We start from the raw sequence: 13,317 nt of genomic DNA on the forward strand, positions 1-13,317 counted from the left end.
TTCTTCAGACCTGGAAAGTGTCTGTATTTCACTTTAAGAGACTTGCTAATGTTTATTTTTTTCTTGGTGGAAAAGTGAAGAAGCAATTTGAGAATAACCATACAATTAACTCAAGGAAAAGTAGTGTTTTAAAAGGGGTACAAGGAAGACTTTAGCAGGAGACAAGCACTTTCTTCAGAATATTTGGAACATTCCACTTTGAAGAATTCTTGACACTGAACAGATTTACATTAAATCATTGCATCCCTTTTAGAAATAAGTAAAAAAGCAATACACACTCTTTGACCTGGGAAATATTTCTCAAGGTTTGCAAAAACAACTGGGCTCTCAAGACGGATTGAAAAGATTCAACTTTGAAAACTATACTTGGATTTAAATAGCGTTCCTGGAACAGAAAGTTGTCCAAGCTGCTCACAGTTTACCAGGGCTGCACTATATTTAAACTTAGAGACAGAAGATTTTCTTTTTTTGTAATTCTAATTAGTAAATTATGAAAATGTTTAAGAAAATGGTGCCTGTTTAATATTATTTTCCCTTCATGGACAAATTAAAAACCATTCCCCTAGGAATCCAAAGACAGACAGACACACATACCCTCTTCTTAAGTAAAAATTCTTCATTAAATAGAATCTTGTGGTGGATGTCTTCCTGATATCTTTTTTCTTTCTTAAGGGCAAAAGCATCAATTTGTCTACTACATATCCTCAAGGACAAATATTTTCCACCCCAGAGCTATAGGAAGAAACGCTCCGTCCCTGGAGTTCCTCAGGCCAGGAAGAATCAGCCTACCGCCAGGACTGACCACAACTTTCCAAGGAAGAGGGAGCTGAGAGCATTTCCCTCCCAGGAGGTGAGAAAATTTATTTTTTCCTGATCATTTAACTGTCCTTCACCTCCAGACCCGTTTTAATTTGCATGTTTTGATAAAAAGAATGAAATGTCCTTTCAACCCAAATATATACTTCCTTATCCTTGGCAAACAGATCTCAGCCATTTCCTGTGATGCTTCCTTGCGCTAATTTGAGATCCTTTTCTCAGGAAGTTTCTCAACCATAAAAATATAGGATGAGAAAACAGAAACTAACCTTTAAGCCTGAACTGAATTTAGGCTGAACTGTCCAGAGGCAAATTCTGAGGGACACAGTTACCATCTCAGTGGCAGGTCTCAAGAGCAACTGGGTCACATGTCCACTAACAACTCGAGAGAGAACTCTCCTAAAAGTGTCACTTTTAAAACTAGTAGGTATTGTTTAAAGGTACAGATGAAACATGTCCATTACTTTCCCAGAGCTTTTATTTCTGGTGTGTGTCAACTCTCCTAATGACTTGAGAGAGTTGTGATTATTCTCTACTAAAAATCATCAACTGTTTTAAAACCTTTAAAGATCTGTAATATTGAGCATGGCATATACAACTACGAATCGCTCATGGCAGCTCACAGAGTGCCCAGCATATGACCAGTGGTGAACAAAGGTCTGCTAAATGAAGGAGAAAGAATCCTGTTTCCAAACACCTTGGCAATCTCGTTGAGAATGTCTTGGTACTTATTTTCGGATGACACGTGTCCAGTTTGTTCCAGTGTCCGAAGATTCCTCTGGATTTTCCTCTTCTTCTGCTCAAGGGGCAGCTGAGCATCTTCCAGCATAGACTGGCTATGCTTCATTTCTTCTGGAGTCCTGGAATCTATAATTGCGCGGCTCATCATGTCTGTGGCATGATCTGCTTCCTAAAATGGGAATAGCAAGATGTTGATTTTTCTCTGATCCCTGAATCTTACAGATTCAGAAGCTACACAAGGCAAGTTAATGTCAGAATGAAAGCAGCCCTCAGCCAAAGTCCAAAGAGTGGGATCAGAATACGCTCGCTATGGGTTTTGAAGTAGGTCTTTGGGAAGGGATTACTTCATCTTTTTGAGAAACATAGGAGTGGAGGCAATTTGGACAAAATTCTAAATAGCTACTTTATGGCTAAGGTGACAAATCTCCTTAGTAATGGAAATATTACAATGGATAAGTGACATTTTCTAATTCCCTGGATGGAAGGATTTCAATTCCTGGATAGTCCCATTGAGGAAACTAAAACTAGATCATTAGAACATGGCTATGAGAACACTGAACATCCAGAACCCAAGTCAACTCTCAGACACCGGCCATATTTATGGAGATTCATCAACCGTGAAGACAGTCAGAACCCTCTGTTCTGATAAGGGAATCATTCTCAAACAACCAACTCTGAAAAAGCTGCAGTTTCTTTGAGCCAGAGGCAATAAGAATATTCTAGCGTATAATAAATTCCCAAATCAATGATGAGTAAATGAATGAATGAATATAATTTGGATAGCTTGTTCCAAAAAAAAACCCCAAACAAACAGTAATAAAAAGACAGCGGTGATTTTCCCATTTCATTGTACTACACAATTGATTGACTCCACAGATAATGTCCAATGATACAGATGTTATAGACACACGATGGACAGGTCAACATTACGACACAGGAACAGGATACCAGGTCAGCAGCAAACTACAATAGTAGCAGCAGCAGCCACTGTTATTGAGCACTTAATATACACCAGATATTATTCTACCCACTTAATATGTTTTAACTCATTATTCTTGCCTGTGAATTGCATACTACTTCTATTATTCCCATTTTACAACTGAGGAAACTTAGGGACAGAAATATTTGTAAATGCCTAGTGTTACCCAGGTAGGAGGTACGGAGCTATACTTGATCTTGGAAGTCTGTATTCTTGGTGACTACTACATTTGGGGGAAAATGAAATATTCAATAAGGACTAAAATTCTCATACTAAATTAGTAGGCTATTCGACCCATATTGTTTAAAAAAGATCCACACAGTAATAAACATCAGATAACTTGAAGTTTTATTTTATATATTTTAATTAAAAACTGTGACAATGATTTCTTGGCAACCAATGAAATTAAGAACGATTCAGGAAAATTATGTATAGTTCTGCCAAGAAGTAACTGATTAGATAATTTTGTTAACTTTTGTTTAGGGAGTGGCAGTTATTGATACTAAAGCAACACCATTGAAATTAACTTAATTCAGAAAGAAGTAAACAATGATGCATTGTAGAAAATGTTGATAAAAAGTTTAATGCAAGATTGTTATGCAACTTTAGTTCCTTACACCAGGAGAATGGTGCTCTGACCCTATGGTCTCCAGACATTTGCTTGTGAAGCATTTGGAAAATAGTTTTAATGTGAGAGACGCTTCTTTGTTTCTTCAAGTTAGCAAATAGGTAAAACACGAAAGGTATTTTTCTACATCCTGTCAACCAGAACTATCTTTTAACTGATTTATCTGCTCATCCACTGTTTGATAAAGTTTATGAAAAACATTCAGAGGCTTTGAAATACCCGGAACCATCTTCTTAATTTGGGACAAAATTACATTCAGCATAAATTTGAATGCTGCATTTTCTATTTCATTCCCATTGATATTCCATATGAATTTTATATATGGCTGAACTCAGTTGGCCAGAGTAATAGATAAAATTCCTTACTTCCAAACCATGTCAGATGCTGTTTCTCTGAGATAACAGTAAACATTGGGCATGAAGATTTATTAATAAAATCAACTCCTACCTATGGTACCTACGACTTTACACGCAAAGACCAATTACCTGCTGTGCAGTTGCTGGTGTTTCTAAGATTTCTGTCAATGTGTTCCCTGGTTGGTTCCGGATCACATCGATTATCAGCTTTTTGGTCCTTACAAAATGGAGAAAGAAGAGACAGACTTTCAGACAACAGTCTTGATGCACAAAAATCTGCTTCTCCTGAGGGAGTGCATAAACACAGACAAAAATGAAGTTTCAAGGATAACCCCTTAAAATAAAACAGTCTTGCAGAAATTCACCACGTCTTCTCTAAGGCTCCCGAAAGTTTGGGGATTGAAGCCTGGGTTTTACATGCTTGATGTTGTAGGATAATACTGTCAGTAACAGGGGCACAAGTATGTCATCAGATTCCTTATCTAAGTACTTCTTCTCCTTTTTAGACTGAGACTACTTTTTATGAGCAAGAGGGACACATGCTGCTGATCCGGCGCGCTACCGTATGGGGTGCAGGAGTGATATTGAACATCCAGCCCCCTTTCCTGACTTTAGTACCGTTTAAACCTCTGAGCCTGTTTAATGCATCCTAAGCCTTTAGGAGCCAGACCAACTGTTACTGTTCCTGTTCTGAGAAAGTTACGAAACAATTTGAAGGCCAGTGGGTGGAGAAGTCCCGTGTGTGCCGTGCAGGCTTCAGCCAACAGCTGACACGGCAGCTAGGAGGATGGGTGTTCAAGAACCTCAGGTCTGGTGGGGAACTAACACCCTGGCCTGGGGCCTTGGCTTCAGATGGCAGAGCACAGAAGAGCTGCCCAGTGAAAAGTTAGGAGAGCTGGAAAACTGTAAGTGCTAAAACCATGTATCTTTTTATATGTGTTCTTTATGGTAATCAGCTGCCCCTTCCTAATTAAAGATAAGGTTAAGTAATTATGTAAAAAGATTTTAACATCAAAGGCAAAGGGTCAATTGGCTGACTTTTCCATAAGTGGGAATAGTATTACGGGATATAGCTTCCCTTCCAAAACAAGGCAACATAAACAGATCATTCTGTTTAATACATTAACATTAACAGCCTTAGATCATCAGCGTCTGAAGGGGCACTTTCATGCAGCTCTGTTGCTGCGTTTAACCTCGGTTCTTGCAAAGGCATTACACGGTATCAGTGGATGATGAATTTCTTCCTCAGCTACACCGGGAAATGTTCTCCCAGCATGAAAACGAAAACAAAACACTGTTCACGTTTTGAAGCATCGGGACATCTGCTCCCAAATGACAGCAGAAACCCTCAAATCCCAAACATTACTTTTGAAAACAGGATAAAATCCAACAAACCATCTGTAGACGTTATTTTTCTCATTTCTTATTTATTTCAAGTCTGTATGAGAAGAACGATCGCAACCATTTCCTCTGGCCCACGACCCTTCACTCCTGGGATTTACAGGCTGTCTGGGAATGCACAGATAACACTCCACCTCGAGTCAAAGGTGGGCGCATGGCTAACCACAGCCGTGGGGCAGACGGCACTGTTCCCCAGGCACTGGGCTGAGAGCCGACATTGCTTCCTCCCTACACACCTCGCTCCTCCAATCATCATCATAAATGTATTAAACAGGAACATCAAGTTAAAAATAAAAGCATTAGATGATTTAAAAAATGTAAACACAGTGACTGTTTCTTATTTGAAATAATATTCTAGGAACTACTTATGCTGTGTGCTTCCAGGAAACTCCCAGCTCGTCTCTTTTGAGAAGCTATCTGATGACCAGAATGACTTAGGTCACTAAAGCCTGCCCTGACAGGGACAAAGAATGTTTATTTGTTCAGGAATTGCTGGAGGACAAACTGCCCACATAGCCTCCTTCTCCTGGAATTCTGCTCTCTGTCAGGCCTGTGGAATCCACTGCCAAAGGTCTACCCAGACATCTTACATATAAGCAACCATCCAGTTTCATGACAGGGAACTCACTACTCTCCCTGTGGTATGCCTAATGGTTAAGGACCCTGGGGTCAGACAGATCTAAGGTTGAATCAGGGCTCCTGTTGCTTACTAGTTGCGTGGACTCATGCAAATTACACGCTCTCTATAGGTTTGTTTTTTTCATTTTTATAATGGGAGTCTCTCAGAGGACTGATGCGGGGACTGAAAAAAGATGTACGTAAAGGCTTTCACGGGGGTCGGACACGTGGTCTCTAACGCTGTGTTGCCCAAGATGGCAGCCACTGGCCACAAGTGGCACTGAGCACTTGAACCATGGCTAGTCCAAACTGAGATGTGCTGTGTGCAACGCGCACCAGACTTTGAAGACTTCGTATGGAAAAAGAATGTACAATATCTCATTAACAATTTTTTCCACTGATTACATATTAAAATGATAACATTTTGGATATGTTGGTTTAGATAAAGTATTTTGTTAGAATTAATTTTACTGCTTCTTTTAAAAATGTGGCTTCTAGAAAATTTAAAATTACTTGTGTGGCCCACATTAAATTTCTTTTGGCAAGTGCAGCATTGAAACATTCCATTCTTAAGTGGGAAGCTCGCTCTGAGAGGCATGCCGCCCACTCGCTCCCCTCGCTGGACCTGGGTAGTCATAGGACTTCAGTACTGAGGGGACCTTTGGGGAACAATGCAACCCCTGATTTTACAAATAAGGCAACCAAGACCTAAGAGGATCACTGGTTACACACGGTCACTATTTTGTAGAGTTGCAGAAAACCAGTCGAATTCCCATTCCACATCATCAGTCTCACAAATCTGCAGAGAGGTGCCGGAATAGTGCCCCCAACCCTCTCTTCTACCACTTTTCCTTTTTCCAAGTGAAACCTCTTAGTACCTTAAACCTCTTCACAACTGGACTCCGAGTTCACAGTCCTGCATACATTTCAGTGTGCCAGTGATCTTAAGACACGTCCCCCTCCCCACCCCAATGCAAACAACATTCTAGATGTGGTCTGACCAGCATAAATCAACTGGTTAGAGTATTGGCCCCATGACTATTCAAACAGTATGCAAGACAGGCTGATCAAACCAAAGACTCTGCTGCTCTTCCTGAATGAGAAGGTATCTAACTCTGACGAAGAATTAAGAAAATAGAAATACACCAGGGAGTTTATTCATCATAGCTGTGCTCATATCCCACTGTTGGTAAATGAGACCACATGGTGCTTGTAAACTAGCTCAGTCCCTTGGGCTTGGCCATTCCACGCATATGGCGTCTGTTATCACACTCTGACCATAGCATTCTCTGGGCCTCTCCCTCTGTCATCTGCCTTACAGTGTGCCCAATGTTGAAAAGGAATTCGTGTTTGTGGAAGCTAAGGGATAGTTCCAGTTGTTTAAAATTCTAATAACATGATTATGCATTTTTATCACTAGACCTCAAAGATCACCTTAGCCATTTCGTGCTCATGCCAGTTTGGACCAAAAGCAAGGATATCTTTCAGTTGGGATGATGGATGCCTAAACTGAATCATGTGATAGGAAAAAAATTCTTAAGAGATGACAACTTAAGCACTCAGGCAGCTAAGTATGATTAAAAACCACAAATATGCCCTTCTACTTAAACACACATACTTTTGTAGAAAAACAAGCTTAACAAAGGCCATCAGGAGCACATATTTTAAGTTGAATCGTAAGTTATGAGATTTACAATTGTATAGTTCTTTCTCATTTATAAGGTATTACTGTATGACTTTACTTGCTCATCATGGTCCTTTCTTCTCCCCAACCTTGCCTCTTCTCCATTTGACAGACGAGGAAGCCAATGGCTGGGAGCCTTGCTCAGAGTCCCAGCATCAGTTATGCAATAACTGCTCCGCTATCATTCTCATGATTTATTCTAAGATTCCTAAAAGACCAATGACCTTGCCCTCAATGAGTTGTAATCAAGAGTGTAGGCCCTGGAAGATTTAAGATCGTCTGAGTTTGAATCTATGCTCCACTTACTACTGTGCTACCCAGGAAAGGATTTTTGTCTGTTGTGTGCCTAACTAACTCATATGTAAAATATAGGTAATAACCTCCACCTCTTGGAGTTACTGAGAGTATTACATGACATATTTTATATAAATGTTATTATATGTATGTATGTTATTATCTATATATCTAGATGTATTGGACGGTCCCTGGCAAATGGTAAGTACTAAATAGGTGTTTGCTATTATCATCATCTTTATCTTTACCTAAATTATTAAGAATTATGGAACTAGCATGGTATTAAATTTATAACCATGTGGATCAATAATGCCTCAAATTCTGCAACTGCAGGGACCCCCACTAAGAAGAGCTATCACTGGGAAACTAGTGATTTTGTAATTAATCATAAGGGGGCATTTCTGAAAGACAAAAACACAACCTGGTTAACAAGCAAGCAAAATAGTTTCTTGATAGAGAAAAGCCGGGTATTTTCATGTCCAAGTGCTATTCCCTGACTGTCCACTTTATAGTGACTTCGGAAAGGCATTGTCTGATTTTAGCTAAATTTGGTTCTCTAATGAAGAGTCTCAAGAACTATCTTGAATGTTTGGGTTAGGAACTTGGTTTACTAGAATTAGGTTTATTATATGGAAAAAGTCATCCCCATGAGAGTTTTTAAATCAATATGTCAAAGTGTATTTTAATGGAACATCAATGAAATATGCCATATGGATTTATAGCATGTCAGTGACTAGCTACTTCTCATAATTTTAGACTTTAATTTCCTCACCTCAAAGATAAAGACTAAGATTAGATGGTCTCCAAGTTCCCTGTCAATGACACATAATTATCTGTTAGTATCAAGATTTTCAAATGCATATGTAAAGAAAGCATAATGTATTCGGAAGTAAGGCTTGTCTACTGAATCATTTGGGCCATGCCCAAATTCCTCTTTCAGGGAAGCCTACTTGGTCAATTTTCATTTCAAATTGTTATCCACGTTGATCACTGGGCTGTTTAGTGAAGGGTTCTGCCAACAGCGTAATCTCAAAGAGTGCCCAGAGGAACGCTTTCTGAGACTCCAGAGGTCTATGACTGCAGTGAATTATCAAGTTTATTAAAACACTGGCCCAATAACCCTTTTTGCATAAATGGAAAAGTTGATCCTACAGTTCACAGGAATTTCAACGGACCCCACGTAGCCAAAAGAATCTCAAAAAAATAACAAGTTGGAAGACTCATACTTACCAATTTCAAAACTTGCTACAAAGCTACAGTGATCAATGCAATGTGGTATTAGCATAAGGATAGACATACAGATCAATGGGATAGAATTGAGGTTCAGAAAGCCATACATATATGGTCAATTGGCTTTTGACAAGGGTGGCTAGATCATTCAGTGGAGAAAGAATAGTCTCTTTAAGAAATGGTGGTGAGGGGCTGGCCCGGTGGCCGAGTGGTTAAGTTCGTGTGCTCTGTTTCGGCAGCCCAGGGTTTCACCAGTTCAAATCCTGGGAGCAGACATGGCACTGCTCATCAAGCCATGCTGAGGCAGCATCCCACGTGCGACAACTAGAAAGACCCAAAACTAAAAATACACAACTATGTACCGGGGAGCTTTGGGAGAAAAAGGAAAAATAAAATGTTTAAAAAAAGAAAAAAAGAAATGGTGGTGGGACAACTGGACAGCCACCTGTAAAAGAATGAAGTTGGACCTCTACCTTACACCACACAAAAAAATTAGCTCAAAAGGGATCATAGACCCTAAATGTAAGAGCTAAAACTACAGAACTCTAAAGAAGAAAACATAGGAGTAAATCTTCATGACCTTGGAGGGGCAATGAATTCTTACATACGACTCCAAAAGCACAAACAACAAACAACAACAAAATAGATAAACTGGACTTCATCGAGTTAAAAACTTCAGTGCAGAAAAGAGAATTACTAAGAGAATAAAAAGACAACCAATAGAACGGGTGAAAATATTTGTAAATCATATATCTGATAGGGGTCTTGTATACAGAATATATTAAAAAAAACTCTCACAATTCTGCAACAAAAACACAGACAAACCAATTAAAAAGTGGGTAAAGGACTTGAATAGATATCTCCACAAAGAAGACATACAAATGGCTGACAAGCACACAGAAAGATGTTCAACATTATTAATCACTGGGGCAATGCAAATCAAAACCATCATGAATGCCACTTCATACCCATGAGGATGGCTATGATAAAAAACAAAACAGAAAATAAGTGTTGGTGAAGATGCTGAAAAATTGAAACTCTCATACCTTCTTGGTGGGAGTATAAAATGGTGCAGCCACTGTGGAAAAAAGTTTGGCAATTCCTCAAAAAGCTAAACATAGAGTTATCATAGGACCCAGTAATTCTACTCCTAGGTATATACCCCAAAGAACTGAAAACAGATGTTCAAATAAAAACTTGTACACAAATGTTTATAGCATTACTATTCAAAAGTATATTATTATAGCCAAAAGGTGGAAACAACCCAAATGTCCACGATCAATGTGGTATATCCATACAATGGAATATTATTCAGCCAAAAACATTATGCTGAGTAAAAGAAGCCAGACTCAACAGGCCACCTATTGTATGATTCCATTTATATGAAATATCCAGAATAGGGAAGTTCATGGAGACAAAAAGCAGATTGGTGGTTGCCAGGGACTGGGGAGCAGGGCCTGGAAAGGTGCCCCAGGGATATTGGGGAGCGAGTGCTGAATGGATATGGGGTTTACTTTTGGGGTGATGAAAATGTTCTGGAACTAGATGGTAGTGATGGTCGCACAACATTCTGAATATACTAAATGCCACTGAGCTGTACAGTTGATAAGGTTAAAATGGTAAATTTTATGTTACGTGTGTTTTACTACAATAAGAAAGTAAAAATAAACCACTGGCTGGCTGTACTCAATATGGTGATCACGGGAGTAGACAGCATTTGTTTCCAGCACACAGTGGGAGCTGGGAGCTGCATGAAGGCTCAGGTAAGGAGAATAAAGCACCCTGGTTAAGAAACATCGCTGCCCAACGTGCCTGACTTTCCTGGGTTTGCTTTTAAAGTGTGAATTCCAAAAGTTCGCAGAACCATGGAGCCTCATTCAGAAATGAGTATAAATATACATAAATATATAGGACATTCAAAGTATTTGATATTTTAGACCAGCCAAATTATGATTTCCATTCTTTAATGCAGATATTTGAGTTGACTGCATTTAGGAAATGGTGTTTGAATAACAGACAAAACCGGTTATGAAAACATTTCCTCCCAAAGCTTATGAGAGCATCAGGTACTTGGCTTAATTTAATTTCCATGGCAGAACCACACAATCTGTTTTCAGTTACCTGGATGATTGGCTCTGATAATTCTCAGAGGAACCCAGGGAGCGGAGCCCACAGTTTCCCCCTTTCTCCGTTGCCCTGGCCCGCGCTGTCACGCCGCAAGTGTGGACTGACTCGGTAATCAGCCGTCTACAGGAAGCGCCCTCATCTCTTACGAGGCCAAGGTTGTGGATGAGTCCGGCTCTTGGCCTCCATCCTGCAGCTGGGCTGGGCTCTCCCCCATCAGACTTCCGCCTCCTGGGAGGCAGGGACCACTTGTGGCCTGCTCACCACTGTATCCCCAGTCTCAAGCCCAGTGCTGTGGACACAGAGTGGGCACTCAAATACGTGATGTGTGAATGAACGGAGCCTTTGATCTGAGAACAAAATAAACAAGCCTAATAGAAACAGCACATATGGCAACAGAGCACACTGAGAAAGCCTTTTTTAGCCATTTTCATGGGTGAATGAATATCTGGAAAAAAACTGGAAATGAGTGCTGTTTGAAAGATGTCAGTGGGAGAAGGGAAAGCTCTTGCCACAAAGGAAAACCACCTCAGAACTCAGGACGTGAAGCTTGGAAGTAATGTGTGAAGTATTATTTAAACACGTATTTATTCCCTTTTGTCCCCATTTCCCACTTCTATCTCGACTGCACTCCAACATACAACTGTTCTAATACACACCCTTTGGTTTATACAAGTTCTTAAAAACTGTTTCGTTTGATGAGCACGTGTTTTTGGTTCACAGTGTTTTGATTTATGGTGTTGTGTCATGGATCTCATTCTTTTTTATTCTGTGTGTAAAGGACTGGTGTGGAATATCCATGAGGACTTGATAGAAAAAATACAGTATTGATTAAAAGTGTGAATGCCTCATTTGAAGTCTTTGGGAGCAGGAAGTAAAGTATAAATAAAGTCAGGGCTCGTAAACATAGCCAGGCTTAGTTTAATAGGAAAGAGGGCCAAGAAACCAGAAGATATCATTATGTCTTAACTTGTGTGTAGCTTTTACATCAACATTTTATGCCAGAAATTAAATCTGGTTCAAGGTATTTCCTCACTAATCTTTTGACCACTCTGAAACTGGTATTTCCCTCAGTTGCCTAAGGACTTTCACAGGTTGAGTTAATCACTTCATTTCTTAAAGGAAAAGAATCAGATTACTACATGGGAAACTAAAAAACAAGACAGGCCTTATAAACTATTATAGTATTTAGTTCCCTCGTAAGTTATAAAGTGTCTATTATGCTTTGTTTGGTTAGATGTTTGATGGATAACATAATGTATTTGGATACTCAGATATTTTAAAACGAATTATTTTGGGAGTTAGCCTTATTTGAATTAGTAGGGTTTAGGACGCATGATTGGAGACACGTGCCCTTTAAGCCCCAAACTTACCTTATCATGAGGCTTTGGCCATCTATGCCTTCACCGTCCTCTAAGCTGTACTTGCTTGTCAAGTAAAGAGAAATCTCAGTCTTTGAGAGTTGACTTAGTGTATTTGCCTTGTTAGGGTCATTGGGGTCAACGGTTCCTTCCCCTGTAGAAAAAGAACCAATGTTATTCTTCCAATTCACTGCTTGTGATGGTGGCATCCACAACATAAGTACAGGTTCTGTGGGAAAGGAAGGCTCAGCAGTTGGACAGATCATGGTCTTCATAAAAAACCACATTCCAATACACTTAAAGTGGCTTTTTAAATCTTTGATTCAAACACCAAAGCAACATGGGACTCAGATATTCAAAACATGAAAAATTACTAGAAGAGAGAACTCTTAATAAAAGACATCCTTAGAGAACACAGCAGGGAATTTCTGATAAATGTAGCTGTTTTCTTTCCTTATGATGCAGGTCGCCAAATCCTTTTTGGTGTATCTGGAGCTTACCTAAAAGAATATCAAGTTGTTTCACCATCTAGGACACTATGAATTATAGCACCCCTAGTGTAGGAAGTCATTATGATTTAATTAAGCTTAGTATTAAATTCCAGAAAAATTTTGATGTAGGATAGGAAAACCCAACCACGAACCAAACCAGTAAACAAAACCCAGAGGATTGATAGAAGGAACAGCTCTTACCAAGAAAAGATTCCACACTGGGCACCTCTCCCAGCAATTCCAACAGTTCATTCAGTAAGTCCTGTTTTTCAGGCGCAATTGCATCCTGGTGTTCCAAGAGGAGCTGCACGTAGAAAGCAGCACACACACAAAGACAAAAGAAAATTCTCAGCTGCTGCCATAGTTACAGAGCTCCCCTTCTAGGATTTCAGGACAACTTTCTTCGCTGTCATTTGAATCTTAAATATAAGCCTGACGTTGATTAGAGGCCACAGAGAGGCCCAATTTTAATTCTGTCTTAGAGGGAAGTGCCTACTCTACCTCAAGAAATTGTAGCTTTGGGAAAGGTGTTCAGAAACCCTCTTTCAGTGTGAACTGGTGAGATCTGCGGAGTGGCGGCCTCTGCCGCCCAAT

The 13,317-nt window shown here is 39.7% G+C and overlaps 1 protein-coding gene across 5 annotated transcripts in view; it reads right to left on the reverse strand.

The window, feature by feature from the left end:
- IQGAP2 (IQ motif containing GTPase activating protein 2) overlaps positions 1 to 13,317 on the reverse strand; it is a 267,741-nt gene that overhangs the window by 14,819 nt on the left and 239,605 nt on the right. For all 5 annotated transcript variants that reach the window (XM_070517917.1, XM_070517918.1, XM_070517919.1 and 2 more), the window contains 4 exons: positions 12,925 to 13,027; positions 12,245 to 12,386; positions 3,650 to 3,737; positions 1,514 to 1,726 (listed from right to left, as the gene is read on the reverse strand). In XM_070517917.1, coding sequence (XP_070374018.1) covers positions 1,514 to 1,726; positions 3,650 to 3,737; positions 12,245 to 12,386; positions 12,925 to 13,027 — 546 coding nt within the window. The remainder of the gene's footprint in view (positions 1 to 1,513; positions 1,727 to 3,649; positions 3,738 to 12,244; positions 12,387 to 12,924; positions 13,028 to 13,317) is intronic.

Source organism: Equus asinus, chromosome 9 (genome assembly GCF_041296235.1).
Source record: "Equus asinus isolate D_3611 breed Donkey chromosome 9, EquAss-T2T_v2, whole genome shotgun sequence".
Classification (NCBI taxonomy): domain Eukaryota; kingdom Metazoa; phylum Chordata; class Mammalia; order Perissodactyla; family Equidae; genus Equus; species Equus asinus.